This window comes from Paramormyrops kingsleyae, chromosome 10 (genome assembly GCF_048594095.1).
Source record: "Paramormyrops kingsleyae isolate MSU_618 chromosome 10, PKINGS_0.4, whole genome shotgun sequence".
NCBI lineage: Eukaryota > Metazoa > Chordata > Actinopteri > Osteoglossiformes > Mormyridae > Paramormyrops > Paramormyrops kingsleyae.
In genome coordinates this window covers 18,642,326-18,662,201 of record NC_132806.1, presented here as the reverse complement: position 1 = coordinate 18,662,201, position 19,876 = coordinate 18,642,326, and the positions used below count along the sequence as shown (strand labels likewise).

General features: G+C 41.5%; 1 protein-coding gene across 6 annotated transcripts; it reads right to left on the bottom strand.

Moving 5' to 3' along the window:
• Positions 1–454: 454 nt before the first annotated feature.
• On the bottom strand, positions 455–19,860 carry psmd10 (proteasome 26S subunit, non-ATPase 10). Of its 6 annotated transcripts, XM_023830544.2 has the most exons (8): positions 8,318–8,338; positions 6,906–7,005; positions 3,341–4,150; positions 3,044–3,143; positions 2,803–2,881; positions 2,294–2,333; positions 1,985–2,176; positions 455–1,497 (listed from the first exon to the last, which is right to left on the bottom strand). In XM_023830544.2, the coding sequence occupies exons 3-8, from the start codon at positions 4,128–4,130 to the stop codon at positions 1,304–1,306; spliced, it is 1,395 nt and encodes a 464-aa protein (XP_023686312.1). In that variant the 5' UTR covers positions 4,131–4,150; positions 6,906–7,005; positions 8,318–8,338; the 3' UTR covers positions 455–1,303. The 6 variants fall into 6 exon arrangements, 5 of the variants coding, with proteins under 5 accessions (XP_023686312.1, XP_072573547.1, XP_023686311.1 ...); XM_072717446.1 differs by lacking the exons at positions 6,906–7,005; positions 8,318–8,338 and adding an exon at positions 16,466–16,603; XM_023830543.2 differs by lacking the exon at positions 6,906–7,005 and having other exon boundaries at positions 8,318–8,713.
• Positions 19,861–19,876: the final 16 nt, after the last annotated feature.

Below are 19,876 nucleotides of genomic sequence, written 5' to 3'. Positions count from 1 at the left end.
GTTCCTTGATGCCATTTGTTTCGTTCGTTACCCCCATGCATTCTGTTACCTGGTGCCATTTTCACTTAATTTAAAAATGGCTTCAAACAGACATGGGGGACGCTGCACCCTGAATCTCCTCTTCAGCGGTGCTTCCAGTCTCCCCCTTACAGACTCATAGGCCTCCTTCTGTATCACACATGGTTTTAGACAGATAACCATCATGATGGTCTGACCCTTTCTATATCGTCACCTCAACAGTGAAACCATGGCCTAATCTCAAACCTTTACCATAGCTGACCATAATTCCCATACCACTGCTAAAATAACCCAATCCTGCTTCACAGTCCGTCCACCAGCTGCTTGTCCAAGCCCTGCTCATCCCTTCTGGCCAAACCTGTTTACTCTGCAGCTCTCATGCAAAGGAACATAATAAGTGAGTACAAAGTCAGAAAAAGAAAGAACTACTACAGGGTACATTTATATTCATATTTAATAGTTAGGAAAAAGGTCCCTGCTCTGCAACACAGAACTCTGTCCCCCCCCCCAAGACTTTATACTACATAAGCAATTACTATACAGATTAAGTACACTATCAGCAAAAATGTTAAATATACAATAATATGATATAAATATATATGTGGTTATTTATGGTATTTTCTCTTTGATCCCTGGGAAGCATTTTAGAATAAAACATTGCTCATTTTAATAAAAATCAGAGAAAATTTTGAAAAATTAGAGGCATAATATGGAATTATGTATATATTTTAGAATTACACCAGTTAAAATCATACTGAAAAGCATAGATTACACAAAAATAATTTTGATATAACCAGAGAATCGTTCCCAGATCTACTGAGCTTTCACTCACCTCATGCTACTGTAACTCAGTCATCTAATTTTTTAAAATCTATTTACAGCACCTCCCTTTAGAAATGGCGGTGACATTCACACAGTCATTAGCAGCAGCTGGGCAGATTACTGGGACATTTATGAGCAAACAAAACGATGCAAAGATCTCAGCTTGTCAAGTAAGGAAAAAGGCGATTGTGACTAAAATGAATTACATTTCTTACCCCCGGAAAGACGCACAATGAAATAGATATCCCAGTTGGTCTGCACGGTGCAGCAGCATGATATATAACATCTTAGGGATTTGCATTTTCTTTGTGGCATTTAAATCATGTTACATTTTCCCCACTCATTTTACATTCACGTGTAAAGTATGTAGTTGCATGAACCAGAAAGCTTCATTTACACAGATTGAACAAAGATGCATTGAAAGGCCAATTTAAAGATGGATGCAGAAGCTTTGATGAAGAGGCTAAGATATATATGTCTTAATTTTCTGAGTAATCACAGCACAGCAGATGGGGCACTTGCTTAAGGACTTGGAACAGTTACTGCAGGTAACCAGGTGTCCACAGGGGATGAAAACAACAGAAATGTCATTGTCCATGCACACTTTGCACTGTTTCTCCCTTTGCAGCTTCCGTAACTTCTCCAGGGGATCTTCATCTGATAGAAACGACAGCAGACACACCCAACAAATGGTAGGTAGTTACATTCAACTTGCCTTGGAAAGCACTGCTAATATCATATTCATGTTAGGCTATCTAGCAAACCACAGGGAACCAAGAGTCAAAGATTTCTGGCTGATTATTCATTATGCCAGTTGGATAGTTTTGATTCCCTGCGGCAGAAACATAGTATGTTTAGGAAAATGCAAGCATTAGTAAGGAAGTGGGCTATTTATCTACAGTGTCTTTGAATATGAAGGGCTCTCTGTAGAGTGGAAGCAATGAATAAGGCTGGTGACTGAAAGGTGATAAAGACCTTATAAACATCACAATCAATATAAATACCCAATAAGATGTTTTTCCCAACCCAATAGAACAAAAAGTAGCACATATCCAATAGATTTGCAAGAAGTGTTGGTTGAATGATATTATTACACTATATTTGTTAACTGTATTTTCTGACGGAGACCGTGGATGTGACTTACCACTGTTTGCCTGTGGCTCCTCCACAGAACCCTCAGCAGAACCTTTCAGGACATCCTCCACCAGGAGCTCCACCTTAGTGTATCCCTCGCCTGTGCTGCGTATCTTTTCCAGTATGGTGCTTTCCACCTTTGTGGGGTCCAAGCCCATCTCTACAGCCTGCTTTGCAATCTTAAACTGCATGACGTTCTGGCCTGTAGGAAAAGGATCACACACACATTCTTTGTCATGGGTATTAATATCCATGGTTCTCCATTTAAAAAAGATAATAAAAACTGTTGAATATTTAAGTGGTTTTCTTGGGTATTTACCTGTTTCTAGTTTGGAAAATCCATTTTCAGGACTGGTATTCTGTAAAATGTTAATGACTCATAAGACATTTTTCATAAGCACATTCTTTTTAAAGTTTCACATATTTACCAAGTCTCTACCGATTGTACTGTACCACCTAAATCAGCGTTTACTAATGCAGTCCTCGGGGGGCCACTGTCGGTCCACTTTTTTTTGCTCACTTAGAGCTCCCTGCCTTTTGGGGAGCTGGGAGAAAGCAAAAACGTGGACTGGCTGTGGGTCCCAGAGGACCGGATTGGGAAACATTGGGAAACTAAATACCAAAGATACACTTTGGGAACGGGACTGCCACACAGCATGTAGGGCTATTGTCTGAGTGTATGCAATGGCCTTCTGGATGCCAGCATTGTGTTTTCTATGCACTTCCCTTTTAGGCCCCGAACACTCTATGCTTAATTGGAAAAACATGCCATTTCTGAGTAAGGTGCGTGACGATGACATGGGCAGCAGAAGGTACCAGCAGACTTACCTGAGAACTCCTCCTGGTGTCCCCCAGCTGCACACTGTTCACGAACTCCTGGCCCTTTTCTGATAACAGGAAACTGCATCTGCTCATTGATAAAAAGGTAAGGTGAGGAACTGCAGAGCTCATCCACCTCTTTTTCACAATCCTCACAATACAGGTGGTGTGGAGGTTTGCCCTTTGACCACAGTACAGTTCCCGGTACAGTCAGAGGCTGTCAACACCATGTGGCGGTTTTGCCGCATACCCTGGGTAGTGCTTGGCGTGCTCCTCCCAGGGGTCCTCGTCTGGCAGCCAGTTCTTTAGGCCCCCACCGCACTTGAAGCATATCACCCGGTCCAGTGGGCCTGCAGAGAGCAGGACATCAGAAACCTAAGACTCCATGCTGGCATAGCAGCATTGCTGACCGACGTTCCTGTAGGTGTGGCACCTCAGGTAAGTTGTATTAAATCTGCCTCGCTGTACAACACACGACATACTGCATCTCGCTAAAGGGGCTCAACTTTGAGAATCCACCAGAGCACCACCTTTCGCCGCTACCCACCTGAGCTGTAGAAGCCTGCCCTGGCGAGCAGGATGGGGTCCAGAGGGTGCTGAACACCCTGGAAGCTCTGGAGGCGGCCTTCAAAGGTTTCATTGGAGAGCCTCTGTTGCTGTCGCGCCCTCTCCGGGGGATGCTGGGAAGGCACGTTGCCCACATCGTGGCCCAAGATGAAGAAGCAGTTGCTGTAATACTTTTCGTGCTCAGTCCAGGCATCGTCCCCATCATCCCAGTCTGCCAGCATACCCCCACAGCAGAAACACTGCACGCGGTCCCTCTCGCCTCGGTAGTAAAACCCCGCTTGGGCAAGCGCCCGTGCTGTGACTGGGGTCGACGAGGGCCAGCCTACAAAGGATCGAAGCCGAGCATCCTCGCTGCACATGTCGCGGACCATGGGGTACTGCGACTCATCGACCACTTCACCCCTGCGCAGGCGGTACAGCATGTCTTCAGACTCCTCATCATAGCTGCCGTTGATGAGGGAGGTGGGGCAGGCGCCAGACGCCGGGCGCAAGCCGTGGACGCAGCTAAGGAACTTGCAGTCGGGTGACGCCTGTTGGTGGCGGGCCACAGGCGTGTCCCCGCTGTGCCAGCCCTCCACCATCTGCTGGCAGCTGAAGCAGCGGACGCGGTCGGCCTTGCCGGTGAAGTAGAAGCCAGCACGGGCTAGCCGCTCCACTGGCACCTGGGGGATGCTGGGAAAGTGGTTAAAGGACTGCAGGCGGGTGACAAGCTCAGACCAGTCCGTGCTGTTATCCGCTTCCAGGTCACTGTCGTACCCTCGGTCAGCCATTTTGGGGGAAGAATGAATACCTGTGACAGAAGAGTGGCATAGAAGGCGTTAAAATTATCAGTTTTAATATCCCTTTGTATTTACTTTCCCAAGATAAAGACCATAACTAGTAATTTGGGCAGAGATATTGGTGTGCTTTTTAAAATTAATTTTAAACATCTCTACTCTGCATAGTTCAATATGTAGATATGGAAAACAGAATGCTAAGCAAAACAATCACATTAAAGCTGTAAAAGGGTTATATTTCACATACAGCAAGCAAAATGGTTTATTTATTCACTAAGACACATTCTAGTGAGCAAAGTCTAGATCATTATACAGGAGTACTGTGCCTTTAAGGGCTACGCCAAACTGAAGTCACACGTACACTGTGCTTCCCCCACGTGATGGGCGGAGAAAGCTGCCGATCTGTGCTCCCAATGAGATGCCAGAATAGCTCAGCAGACGCAAACAATAGGCTCGCATTCTGTTAATTTCTCAGGGTAGGCACAGCTGGTACCCACCTAACAAAGCTATTCCAAGCATAGACTTTCAGTTCCAAAGAGCAGAGACTGTTTCCTTGCATAGGGCTTTCACTTCCTACCCACCCAATCCCATGTCCCTGTTTTGTATGTGGGGCAGAACGAGTTTTTCCAACACGTCAAGTAAATTACTGCGTACATGCTGCTGTTGGCCATCAAAACAAACAACTCCACCCGTTGCCACCAAAAAATAATAATAGTTTGAGGCATCTTGAGGTTTGATGCTCTACAAACTATTCTCACAGAGATCTAGTCATTGAAAATGTGATTACCTCCATCATTGTCTGGTTCTGCTCTGCTCCAAAAACCAATTGGTGAGCATTATGAAGTGGGCTGAGACTGGCTACAACCTTCCACCCCTAGCCAAACTTCACAAATCTTTAGCAGTCAATAGGGTCACCAAGATTACTGTAGATCATTCCCATTCATCATTTATTTCGACAGCATCCCTTGGAAAAATGTCTTAATGCAATCAAAACTGAAAACCCACAGACTCCAGTTCCTCTTCCAGTGGTGCATCTTTGAATAACCAACATCCTCTCCCGAACAGTTCCACATCTCATGCGAGGGGAACTTTGCGGGTTTCGTGAACATCATGAGCTGCACAATATTGGGAAATCTTCTAATAATGCATTGCGATTTTCACGATAAATACTGCAATAAAACCCATCTATGTGATTAAAACAGCAAGGATGAAAACGATTATGATCAGGGAGCACACACAGAGCTTTTTTTAACATATACTAGATCCCACCTTACAATTTTGCATTCTAGGAACATTTACTGAATGTTTCCATGCCTTAATCGTAACACTCAACGTGTCCAGTTTTCCCAATGTTCCCAGAATGTTAACCCACTACTAGAACTACTACAACTAAAAATAATAATGCAGAAACAATTAAAGGGCATGGGACAGAAGTGGGTAACACTGCTTTATACCTCCATGGGTTCAAGGATGGATGTCATGTTCTGTGTCAAAAAAGCACTTTTATAAAATATTTTGTTGTTACGAAATAATATTGTTCAACATTAAAATTACGATAAAAGGATGTTCTATTGTGTGCTATTGTGCTAACATTGACAGAACCTTTGTTATAATGTAAAACATTTAAACAATGTTCCATTAATGTTACAGTAAGAACATTTTTCTGCCATCTTTGAGAAGTAACATTGGCTAAAGTTCTTGTAACATTCCATGTTAGCTGGGATACTCTTGAAAAGGACCAATCATTAAAACTGCAAAGCTTGCTAGTTTTATTTTCTATTTTTTTATTTTAGTGAAACTTAAACCCCCCCCACTATAATGTCCAGACCATATGAAGGTAGGAAAAAGCCTGATCTCAACCTAGCTATCGCGACTGTTGTGATGTGAGAATTGCATGTGCATAACATGCGATATGGGTATTACGTATTGCACATTTCCTAGCCTTAAAATAACACATACTTTGGCATCTCTGAAGTGTATGTCTGTGTGCACATTCTGAAGAAACATGACAAGATACAGCTCTCCAGGGTTCACCCTGCCTTGGGCTCTGTACCACCTGCCATAAGTGCCACTGTGACCCAGCACTACACAAGTGGTGCATGACTGTCCATTCCACAAGGAGTAAAAAGACAAGTGTGATTATGATTTACATCAGACTGATTTAAACTAATGTCTGTTCAAACTGTAAAGTACAGCGCAACAGCTTCATAGAAATACCTGGGTGGGGATGGGGGGGGGGGGGGGGGGTGTTATGTGACAGATCTATGTAGGACATAACATGTGGAAGTGAAAATTACGTTACTGGAAAAAATTCAAAACCAACCAAAAAACGTCACAATTGGGGGAAACTGTCCATGGGAAGTGGAAATAGGCACCATAAAAGGCTGAGCAGGCAGACAGTCTCTCCCTCAAAAGGAATGGAATATTTCATATTGTGTGTGTGTATATGTGTAATATATATATATATATATATATATATATATATAAATAATGGCACTCTTTAATGAATTTCAAAGTTTTGCACAAGCCAATGATTCTGAATTATATTATTGTTTCTTTGTATTCACTTTTGTCTACAATGAATTAGAAAGTGAACAGAGAATAGTCCCCCAAACCGTAAAAGTCATTGAGTTATGCATCATCTTCAGGGCTTATGACATACCTCAGCACTTCAAAATATGAGGTACACCATTGATACACCAACTAGAAGGATCTATTGCAGCCATTACAATCAGGAAAGACATCTCTAACCTATACTGATACACGTACCAAGCTCTAGGCCTGAAAGCCAAATTCCAACAGCAACACAAAGTCAAGGTCCATTAACCAGGGGGATCGATCTCAGCCTGGATTAAATTGTTGTTGACCACTGCTCTAGGCAAAAAGGAAAATGCATACATCACAGGTCAAATCACAGTCCTGTCATAGTGTAATTAGTGTGTAAAACTTGTTGTTGATCCAACATATCCACTGAAACTTACCTTTATAATATATTTCAGGGCATCACATAATATAATTAATTCAGGAATACAACTGTAAAGGGGATTCTGTGGGTTGATCAGACCAATGTCAGGTTTCTAGTCTGTATTCTTAACGAAGAAGTTACGTCCTTTAACAATGTCTTCCTGATCAATAACATTCCATTCCATTGTAGCAGTCAACCGTCATCACAGAATTAATGAAAGATGAGGCTGAGCAAACCAAACCGTTACAATATTTTGAATTTTTGAATACAGTGAGTTTCAAAGCAAAATCAATGGAAACATGACCCTTGCACATTATCACGCACCCAAATCTCTGAGACCGACTCAAAGTCACAGTACGACAATGGTTGTCATGCGGAGGTTTTGCAACATCTCTGGCAAAGAATTAACATGCATATGTCAAGTATGCATATATTATAACACTACTTAAACAAAACACATACATCTGACATGGGTCATGCATCAGTCCTACAATGTTCAGCCAAGACAGCCAGGCGAGTATTAGTTAGTTATTTCAACAATGCAGTCCATTCGATTATGACGGAGTATCACCAGCATATTACGAAGAAGGCTTCCAAGTATTCTAAAGTGTTGATGCTTCCTATGATGTCTAAAATATATAGTGCAACTTTTTGATATCACTACATATATAAATTACATCACCAAAGATGACAGGCAATTGATCTTTACCCACATAGATTTCCGATGGGACCTCTACAGTAATCGGTAAACACACAACGTCGCCAAACGACAACGCCTTTATGCGTTAACACTTAGGAATTGCAAAATGTTACCAATAATAGGAAACATAGTTAGATCAAATAACTAATCAATCGGTCTAGCATTTTACGCATTACCGAGCTCACACTTTTGAATAATGTTATGACTTGGGCACAATATAACGTATTAAATGTTAGTAACAATTAGGTTCCATAACACGTTTGACAGTATGCGATGTAACTATAAGACGTGCTTGTACAGAAAGAACAGCAGAAACCAACTTAAAAATACATTTATCAGTAAATGTGACTGAAGTTAGACCACTTGTCATCAGCCTGCTAAGAGCACTTCACGGTGATACGTAGTTTAAAGAAGTAAACAATTCGTCGGAAGCGAAATAATTTAAGCGTATATAAATACTACTTTATCTTACGCTATTCGAAAAGCTACACATGTCACACTCTCCGTCTGCCTTACCGTAGAAATGCCTCCCTAAAATGTATCCTGAACAGCAGGGCCGGACCTTCTCTTTGCTGATTACATAAAGGTTATTGAGCCGGAAATGACGGAATACGAGGACGAAGGGGGGGCGGGATTTTACAAGAAAAGCGGTAGTGGCCGTGGTGGTGGGATTTTGGTGAATGCGGAGAATTTTGGGAAGATCTCGTTGGTCTAAACTGCTTGGTTTTATATGCATTGGATGGATTAAAAAAATCTAGAATAGTATAACTGCCACTGTGATCTAAATAATTAAACTAAAAGTTAAATTGTGTGAGTAAATGGTGTATGAGTGACCCCCGCAACGTTTTGGTAGCCCATCCTGGGTTGTTCCTGCCTTGCGCCCATAGGCTCCGTTTTCCCCGCGACCCTGAATAGCACATGCTGTTTCAGAAAATTGATGGATGGGTCAAATTAAATTTGAACATATCTGAAATTTATGAACCCTTCACATTTTTACTCCCCTGTCACACAGATGTTGGATCAACGCGTGATCACATTACAACGGAGTATTAATACATTAATGTGCGAAAAGGATATTATTAAATGAGTTTATATTAATCAAGGGCGATTGTAGGATATAACTCCTCGGGGTGGGGGGAGGTTCTGAAGAAAGTCCCGCACGATTAAATTTACCGAGGGGGAATCCACCACGATAACCTTTTCCTGAGCGTAGGGGAGGTCCCGCACGAAAAAAAAACCCGTGCGGGGGCTACGAAACATACACGAAAATACGGTACAGTTCGCTAAATGATTTTACAAAAAATTGTGAAGAACCTATGACATAATTTTATGTGAAGGGTGTCACTGCGGCAGGGTTGCCAACTCTCACGCATCTGGCGTGATACGCTTTCTGACTAGACAAATACCACAAATCTTTATTATTCCATTATAAACCTAAAGTTAGCCACACCAAAAGCATTGGGCAGTTTCATACCATAAAGACTATTTACAAGGTAATAAAACTGTTACATACATGTGAATGCGTGTGCAGACTTCTTTCGAATTGAAAATCTCAGGCCTGCCCGCTGACCAAAGCTGGCAACCCTAGCTGCTGTGGGCTCAACTCCAGGGTGGGGGTGACAATTCCACATGTGCTCTGTGGAGATTGCATGTATCCTCCCCAAGACATTCATTTAATTTGCACCTGTAAATTGTCCATTTTGTGTGATTGCGTACGTTGTGCCTTGTGACTGCCTTAGTTGTAAGATAAGTGTATTCTAGGGATATAACTTACCAAAAGCTGCTATCTTTGATACTTGGCAATGTTAAATGATGTTGTTCTTAGTGTTCACATAATATTACTAAGAGCAGTGGATCCCAAAGGGGGGTCGCAAGATGATTTCCAGAGGATGTGTATAAAATTAAAAAACGTTTAAAAATATCGTATTTTATCCGTAAGGGTGAAAAAGTATCAACAGTAATTAAACAGTTAAAATACATACTCCAATATATAAATCTATATGTGTATAAATGTAGTTGAACGTCACAAGTTGCTTTCACTATCAAAAATGACCGCCACCCAGGCCCGGAATGACAAACCGGGAGAATTCCCGGTGGGCCGCTTACCTGTCCTGCCTTTCAGAAACAAAATTAACTGACAAGTTGAAAACTTGGATACAAAATAATTGTATAATTGTACAAATAATTGTACAAATTAAAATTCCACAACAAGTTTTTTCACGCACGCACACGCGCATCCACGCACAAACAGAACAGGATTGCTAAGAAAAAGGCGCCAATACGCAGCACGCGGGTAACCGTCAGCGCTCCTGAAGTACCGGAACTGGAGGTTTCTCGTACAATAGATGCAACAGGCGGGCCTGACAAAGTCAGACTGCTTAAACAGTTCAATATTTTCTTTATTCATTTTATTTTTGAAATGCCGTAATAAAATTATTAGGATAAGACTTAAAATGTGGCATTATTTATCACAGTTCCCTCAGAACGAAGGCAGAAATTAATCCCATCTCGTGCCAATATAGAGGCTTTTAAAAGACCAATAAGGTACTGGAATTATTTGAGACATTCGCTTGCTGACTCAACCGAAGGAGAATTATACGTGCTTTTGCTCAGTTCCACGAGAATAGCAGGGGACGAACAATGGGTGCGTTAACTGATAACTAACAATCTTAGCGAATAACGAACAAGATATCAAAAGACAGGTAAAAAAACTAATGAGATGTGCTTCCCAAAAGTCTTCATTATCCGATATTTAATGGACAAACGATCGTAGTTCTTCCTTGTCTCCTTCCCAGCGCCCATGTGAGAAAAGCAAAGACTGTCGATAACATAAACACTGATCCCATGTATTTTATTTGCGCAATATGTTACAATGTGGTTCAGATGGCTTCTGAGTTAAAAAGATCTTTGTCACTTATTTACGCACTTAAAACGACAGTCTTTCAATAACAATCATAAAACAGCTCACGTTAGTCACACTACAATGGGGAAAACAACGGAGAGGTCACATATTAAACTGACCTGATACACGTGGTTGGTAATCATAACGGGACCAAGACCCACCTTGCCGGAGTCACAATATTACTGTCACATCAGATATATGCAAATGTAAAAAATAACCTAATAAAAAATCATTCAAAATATGCAAAAGACCCCCAAAAATTGACTTATCAGTCCAAAATATATAAATTGGCTCAAAACGTGATCTGGCCTCCTTGGAACAAAGAACAATGGTGGGCAGCAGTAGGAAACATCATATAGACCAGCGACTGGACTATTTGAACAGTACTGTCTGCCATTTCTGGACTCTGGATCTGTCATTGCTGGTAGTAAAGGGTAATTCACCTTTGCATGATGTGACCGAACACAAAACAAATTTGAAAAATTCAGTTACATTCATGAATTAGAATCAGAATTGAATTTGCCACATCCTGCAGAATGTTGAATGAGAATTCTTCTTTATATACAGTACATTTCTTATTTACAGCACATTTACGCCAACACTGTACGCCAGGGGTGCCCAACTCCAGTCCTGGGGGGCCGGAGCCCTGTGTAGCTTAGTTCTTTCCCTGTTCCACCATAAATGATTCAGCTCAAGAGCTGTGTGGTATTTAGCACAAGGAGTTGAATCAGGTGTGTTAAATGAGGGGAAACCCAAAAATATGCAGGGCTCTGGCCCTCCAGGACTGGAGTTGGGCACCCCTGCTGTACGCCATGCATAACATTTTTTTCTTAATGGCTTCCAAAACGATAAAGAATGTACCCCAACACTACCCCAAGCCATGTCCCAACACTGCGCCAACACTAGACTATGCCATGCGGTCTGTTCGTAAATCGCAAACTTTTAGGTTGTAACATTTGTACTATTGCGTAACTTTTTCGTGAGCAATGGCTACCAAAATGATATAAAGTACAGTGTATTACTTGCTATTTTCAATAAAAAAAAGCACTATCACCAACAAACAATGCTATCACAGCGAATGCGAGGCTGAGATTGAAGCGTTACGCTTTGTTTCTGCTGAGAGACGTGCCACGTGATTCATTTCCCTGCGTGTACAACTTATCTTAGGTCGGCGTTCAAGGCTCTACTTCTGAGATTCAGATCGAGTTCTAGGTCATTTTTTTCCGAACTGGTTGGTTAGACTTTTAAGAAATTCGAGTTCTAATGAGTTCCAGTACTGAGGTAACACTTTATATAGCACCAACATTTACAATAGTTGCCCCAAGGCACTTTACATGGGCAATATTTTTAAGAATAATACAGTACACTATTATTACAATGACACCCATAACATCCAAAAGTTCTTTAGCTCCCTGAAGACAGTCTATGGCCCATCAAGATCAGGCTGCTCCTCTCTGCTGTCCTCAGGTGGTACAGTGATAATTGAAGATCATGCAGGACTATAGACCGCTGACATGAACACTTTGGCTAAACAGACCTTACGCTTCGGACCCTACAGCACTCAGCCAGGTCCCTCAACAACCAATCTGAAAAGATCTTGACACATCCCCCTCTAGCAATGAGATTAAGAAAGCCATCCTCCAGACCAACTCAGGAAAAGGATCAGATAAAAATGGCATACCCGCTGAGATACACAAAGCACTATGTCCCCATGCCCTCAAGGCCTTTCACAATATATTGCAGAGCATCTGGGAGGAGAAAAAAATGCCAGACGACTTCCGTGACACCCAGATTATTTCACTTTACAAAAACAAGGGTAGCAAATCAGACTGTGGGAACTACAGGGACATCTCATTCCTCTCCATCACTGGCAAGATCCTCGCTCGAGTCATCCTCAACTGAGTCATCTCTGTCTGAGGACATTCTTCCACAGACACAGTGCGGCTACAGCCCAGGCCGAAGCACTATGGAAATGATCTATGCTTTGAGGCAGCTGCCAGATAAGTGCATTGAACATAACGTTCCTCTATACTCTGTATTTATTGACCTGATAAAAACCTTCGGTACTGCCAACAGGAAGACTCTTTGAACAGTCCTCGAATGAATTGGATGTCCACAGAAATTCCTGAAAATCATCCAGCTTCTCAATGAAGGCATGACAAATGCCTTTGAGATCAGCAGTGGAATGAAGCATGCATGCTCATGCATGCTGTCTCGTGGTGTTCAAGGCCTAGAGCAACGGTCACTAACAGGCGGACCGTGGTCCGGGTCCGGACCCAGAAGCTGTCCCATAGGGACCCGGACCGACAGCCAAAACATTTAGTTATTATTTAAAACCTGACGGGGCACTTTTATGTTAATTGGCGCAGTGTTTGTATTCTTTTCGGTAGTGTTTTAGCAGTAGAACCGCTGTTTCCCACGCCAATGAACGTCAAACGCCTTTGACCGCCAAGCAAGACGTATAGTTCGGCATATGCAGCCCTTTGTGTGCGCTAATGTGCCTTTCGTGTTAATAGCAGCAGCTTGGACCTCTGGGCCCGGGGTCTGGTCTGCCCTGGTGTGGCCGGCCGCAGACGGAGCCTGCGTGCTCGCCGCCACGGCCCCCTGGGGCTCCTGCGATGTGGCTGCCGGATGGACCCCCTCCAGAGCGCTCCTCTGCCTTTTTCTGGGTGGGGGCTGCAATTGTCCCTGCGGTGGTCCTCCTGGGGTTCCCGTGCCCTGGGGGGCCTCTGGATGTCTGGGGCCCGGGTCTCCTCCGTGTCGGCTTCATGTCCTGGGTGGGCGGGGTTGTAATGCGGGTTGTGTGTACTGTTCAATAACATTTAACGTTTGATGGTTGTTGTGATTAGTACAGGTGTTGTAAGTTGTCTTTTTCTTTTCAGCAGACATGGAAGCAGATTATCTGTTTTGTTTTTTTTTGTTTTTTTCTTTTCTCTTCTTCCCCCTTCTTCTCCTTTGTTCCCCCCCCCTCCCTCTCCTTCTTTTGAGGAACCAAATAAAAATATAAAATAAATAAATAATAATAAAAAAAATACAAATAAAGTAGTCCTCCGCAGAGGGGGGGTGGAGGAGGGAGGGGGAAAAAAAAAAAAAAAAAAAAAAGCAGCGAAGCTAACACCCGCAAACAAAAAGCGTAAGGTTCCTAACAGAGTGGCTGCGCTCTCCTGAAATCGTAAAGCTGAAAAGTTTTCAAATACAATATGTATTATATAACACGTTGGCTAAATAGATGTAGTTTATTGTTGATTTCATGTTCGTTGAAGTTTCTGCATTTTAACATATGTATAAAGTAATGTTATCTGTTACATAAACTCATGTGAAACAAAAAAATGTACGTTTTCAGGGTTGCCAATTCTCAAGCATCTGGCATGACACTCACGCTTTCAGACTCATGCTGGAAATCTTACGGCAAATCTATATTATTCCATTATAAAACCTAAAATTAGCTACGTCAAAAGTGTATTTACGCGGTTAAATACAAAAACAGACTATTTACAAGGTAAGAACTGTTACATGTGTGCAGACATCTCGAATTGAAAATCTCACTCCAGCCAGTTGGCCGAAGTTCTATGTCACGTGACAATAAATAATATCAAAACGTTTTTGAATTGTACTGAATTAATTTGATTTGACAGTCAGGTATTGATTACATACAATGTTGATGCAACTAATAGGCTACTTAAATATATATCACACAATTAAATAGTTAGGCATTATGATCTAGAGATGGATTAGAGGTATAGGTGCATATTCGATATCATCTTGATGGTTCCCTCTTTGACCTTTGTCGCCTCACCACCAGAACAAAGTGCCATCACTACCTTCTTCAGGAAGTCCTCTTCGTCGATGACTGTGCATTTAAGGCCCACAAAGAGTCCAACCTACAGCTGACGCTTGACCGCCTCTCTGAGGTATCAAAGCTGTTCGGCCTGACAATCAGCCTCAGCAAAACCGAGGTGCTCCACCAACCTGTGCCTAACACCAACCTTCCAGCACCAAACATCACCATAGATGGCATTCAGCTTTCAAGTATTAAGTCATTCAAATATCTGAGAAGGACCATCTCCCAGGATGGGTCCCTGGACTATGAAATCAACACTCGCATCTGCAAAGCAAGTCAGGTACTAGGGAGACTTCAGAACAGAGTTCGCTGTTGACAAAGCTGAAGGTGTACAAGGCTTTGGTCCTCCCAACTCTTCTTTATGTCTGTGAGTCTTGGACTCTGTATTGCAGACATATCAAGAACCTGGAAAACAACTGCATGTGTGCGCTTTGATTCATACAAGGAATCAAGTGCCAGGACTCCTTACCAACTTGGTGGTGCTGCATCATGCCGAGTCAAATAGCATAAAATCCGTATTCAACAAAGCTCAACTTCAATCTGAGGAGCATGTCATCCACATGGAGAAGCTTCATATGCCCAGATGCCTCCTGTATGGAGAGCTTGTGCACAGCAAAAGACAGCAGGGCAGGCCGAAGAAACGCTTTAAAGACTCAGTTAAGGACAACCTCCACTGGTGCAAGATCCAACCAAAGTGGTTGGAAAAGTAGGCCAGGGAATAGACCACGCCAGCGAGCCACAATCCAACAAGCGACCACCCACTTCGAGGACAACCAATGCCGAAAACTCATCACAGCCATGATAAAGCATCACAGTGCAGTACCAGCAGAGATCACAACCACCGACTTCCAGTGCCCCTACTGTTCCAGATTATGTGCTTCAAGGCTGCAGAACCACCTCAGAGCACACAGATGAATCAGGCTATAACACGTCATCTTCAGATCCTAAAGATAACCATGATTTCACAAAGGTGCCATTTCATTCAAAACCAGACTAACCACTGTATTAAAGTCATGTGTGACATCATTGACATTTGGACTAAACACAAGTTCACATTACTGCATTAATAAATTTTAGGGAGTTTCTACCATTTAGGTGACGTGTCATAATAATTTTCTCCACCATAGTCAAAGAGTGTGGCTGAATCACAAAGGTGATTAGAAAATGGTTGGAGGAGGACTTATTCAATGGACATACAGATACATGATGAACATAAACTCTGTATGTAATAATCAAGTCTAGTGCATGCTTGTGCACATGCTTTGATCCTGTTATGTGCTGATGACATCCAGGAGAGACAAGAAGCTTTTGCTAAAGGCATCAGTCTCTATGTCCACATGTATATTGAAATCTCCAAATATTGCAATATTCTGTTATTAAAGTCAGGAAGAAGTTCTCCAAATTCAGTCAGAAACTATGTGTATGATCCAGATGGTCTTTTGCAAATTTTATTCTTAGACTTTTGGCTGAATAGCAACTAAACCCATGGCCCCACAAAAAGTATTCAATCAGAATAAATATACAATACTTTTACAAATGTGAAAAGAAGATGCTCATCTAAAACAAGGGGGACACTCACCCTTAAACATAACCAGTTCATTAATATAACATCGAGTTAATTTGATTTTTGCGTGTGGTATATCACCTTAAACAAAATAATGATAGAAACCAAGTCAAATCAAATCAAAGCAATTCAATGGAAACAGCAAATCAAAATTACCATGCTTCAGGATGTCAAGCCTTTTCATTACACCCCCTCCCCAATTTGCACAGTTACAAACATCTGTCTTCCTTATTTTTTAAACTGGACAAATTCAACAATCAAAATGAAGAATTACATCTATTACCACTTCCGTAATTACTGAAATACTTAAAGCTGACAGTTTATAGAAGAATGTTTTTCCTACTGGGTGCCACTCACCTTAATTTCTATCTAAAGCAGAGCATCATCTAAGGACCCCCACAGAACCTCTAAATGCAGCTGCTGTGCTGTTCCGCAGCTCAGCCCTCCACGATTCGCTTAATTATGGTTGCAAGGCCACCTTTAGCCATCTGCAGCGGGGTCTTTTCCTCCTTATTCTCAATATAGATACTGGCGCCGTGTTCTACGAGCAGCTTGGCAGCCTCCACACGCTCTTCATCACAGGCCAGGTGTCTGAGAGGACGTTCACAGATGGAGTGTTACTCAGGATGGAGGGTTCGCATAGACTACATTAAACTGAATGCAGAATGAACATGTTACCACATACAAAAATAACTATGCAGTGCTCACATAAAGTCTTGGGACACTTGCATTATTCAGTAAAAAATATTGCTAATTTTATAACAATTTCAACAAAAATCATTATTCGTTTACAAAAAATACATATATTAAAAACAATCAGTAGTTTTAAGTAAAGCATTCATTTGATGCAATAATAAATTGAAACCCCTTTTTAATTAGTAACACATTTTTAATAACATAAAACACCAAATATTTGTTTTTTTTATATTCCTTTGGGAACCAATGACTACAATAGCAATTAATACTTAAATGGCCAGAACAGAACTGAATGACTTGGTAGAAAAAAAGCATAACACTTAATAAAAAGAAAATGTCTGTGCAGAATATATGTGCAGATATGTTAAACATTGCTTGTCAATGGACTTCTGTCGCGAAACTAAAATCTGCAACATTTTTACAAAATTATACAAGCATCCCAAGACTTCTGTATTCTGTATAACACTGTATTTGAGCCATTCTTACCGCTGCTTCATATGAAAAGCATATAGAAATGAAGCAAGAACCCAAAGTCTCAAGACCCCCCCCCCCCCCCCCATGACGACAAGATAAGCTAAAGATGGAACAAAACAAGGAAAAGTACAAGCCAAACATCTCATCCTACTCACAGGGCTGTGTTTCCTTGGGAATCCTGGATATTTGTGGAAGCACTCTGCTTCAGGAGAAGCTGTATGAGACGGTAGTTTCCTTTTGCAGAAGCTCTGTGCAGGGGAGTAGAGTCCAACTTGTCTGTGGCATTGGGGTCGGCTCCATTTTCCAGCAAAATAAGGGCAATCTATAAAAAGAATTTGAACATAAATCAAACATAATTAGCAGATCCTGTTTACTTGCCATGAGATGATTTGTGTTCATAACTATACTACAAAATATGTCTCTCATTCCTGTGGTATAACTCGATATTAACAACAACCATGTAAAAGTAATAATTATGTGCTGCATACTGTAGCATATATTTTATAAAATGGGACATACAAAACATCACCAAACCAATACAGTTTGAAGTTCTGTCACATACAATAGTGTAAAGATAAAAATAAATAAGGTTAAAATAACAATAGCAGTAAAATATCACAATAAAAATAAACAGCAATATCAGGACCTGTATTTATGTAAGGCAGTGATCTGGAAGACGTAAGGAATAGTATAAAGAGCATAATGTGTCATATTAACTATTAGGAATCTTCATTTAGTGTGGGCACAGCTTAAGGACAGAAATGATAGATACTCAAATATAAGAATACAAGAGTATTCTTATGAATGTGCCTATATTTAAGCTTTGTCCAAAACAAAATACAAGTGAATAATCAGACAGCAGGATCGGGTAGTATCCCTAGAGGAACTGGGGTAGTGGGCCATGCCCAAGGGGGCAATAGTGAAATCAATCTGCCAGGCATGGGTTTGAACTGGAGACCTTCCGATCACGAGTCACAATCTACAGAGCCACACACTATCCAGCTTTGGTCACAGTGTCTTAAGCATGACCCTGCCTATTCCTCACTTTTATACTTTGCTTAGTGTCCATGTGGACAAGGATATTGGTGTGTTGCATTTGAACTCTGAAGTTGGAATTTGGAGTTAGAAACTTGATCTGGAATGCCCCCTGAAGTCGGAGCTCCGACTCGGAAAGTCGAAGGAAACGCAGCAGCTCTAATGTCAGAATTCAATTTGGCGCCACCCTTCAGCAACATAAGTGAAGGCTGTAGACATACACTGCTTATTAGCACTCATGTCTTATTTGCGTCTCATTAAATCGGTGGCACACACAGTATTGTCCAACCGCTATCTGTGGACATGTTGCTAAGGTGTACTTCATAATGCATTGTTATCCACTAGAATTGCTTAAAATGTCCCTGACTGAAACTGGTATTGCTGAATTCTTGTAATTGTATTTGGTTAGCTCAGGTGTGATGTCAGCTCTGAGTTTGGCGGTAAATGGAATGCAGCATATGTATCTGGCATTCCATTGGATGCCCTACCTCATATCTGTCCTTAGAGGCAGCGTAGTGTAGTGGTGTGCAGCCATTCTGGTTGACAGGGTTCAGATCTGCTCCTCTGCTTATCAACGCTCTCACGATTTCTTCTCTGCCAGCAGATGCTGCGATGTGTAGGGGTGTCCAGCATGCCTGAAATGTCAGGGCAATATATGAAAGTATGATGGATAAAAATTATGTGTTTTGTATTTCTCAATTATTCGTTTTTTAAATTAACTTTAAGGATGAATTATGGAATAATCTGTTATGAAACGTTACATAAAACTCACACTTACTTACATCATCTTTAAGATTCACATCTACCGCAAAATTCAACAGGAATTGTACTATATCAGTGTGACCCGCTGAACATGCCCAGTGAAGAGCGGTTCTATGATCCTGGAAAAAAAAAATACTGGTCTGACACAAAATTTACCGCAGTCAGTTTTTAGCAGGTTACCAGACAGGAAATCACCTGACTCAGAAACGAGTTTAATGCTTTGTAAACATCATCATTTGTACTAAAATAGCATACACGTTGGCCCATGCTGCATTTAAATCGCTAGTCATTCAACCCCAGGACTGTATCCATCCGACTCACCAAACTGTCCTGAAGCAATTCTTCAAGAGATAACGATGTAATTTTAATGATTCATCTTACCTGGTCTGTTTTGGTAGCCAGTGATTTATCAGACAATATGCTCTGTTTTAACTGGTCAAACTTCCCAGCATAAGCAAAATTGCAGACTTCTAAATTTGACACTGAACCTTCCATAGTTACTGCCCCAGCAAGCGGACGTTATTTTCCCCTCCGGTTCACATTTTGCTCAGTACCTTGTGTCGGCGGCGTTAAAATCATAGATCTACACAAACTAGATTCGTGACGTTTCAAATGGCGCACTGAGCAAATAGAAAACTATGTCAAGTATATACATTTTTAAAATAAATAGAACTTCCTGAATACATTGAATGATTAAGAAATTACCGTTAGCTATGATATCGTTAACGCTAAACCGTTATTAAACTTAGCAGTGAAGGGACTGTTCGAACATTAGCCTATCTTTACGGATTGCTTGATTTG

Bases quoted from the DNA above. Each gene is read 5' to 3' on its own strand.
- psmd10 (XM_023830543.2), bottom strand. From the start codon at position 8,537: ATGCATATAAAACCAAGCAGTTTAGACCAACGAGATCTTCCCAAAATT. The intron at 4,151-8,317 runs GTAAGGCAGACG...CTTCTGTCACAG, and splicing joins TTTAGGGAGGCATTTCTACG to GTATTCATTCTTCCCCCAAA. The intron at 2,334-2,802 runs GTAAGTCTGCTG...AACATTTTACAG, and splicing joins ACACCAGGAGGAGTTCTCAG to AATACCAGTCCTGAAAATGG.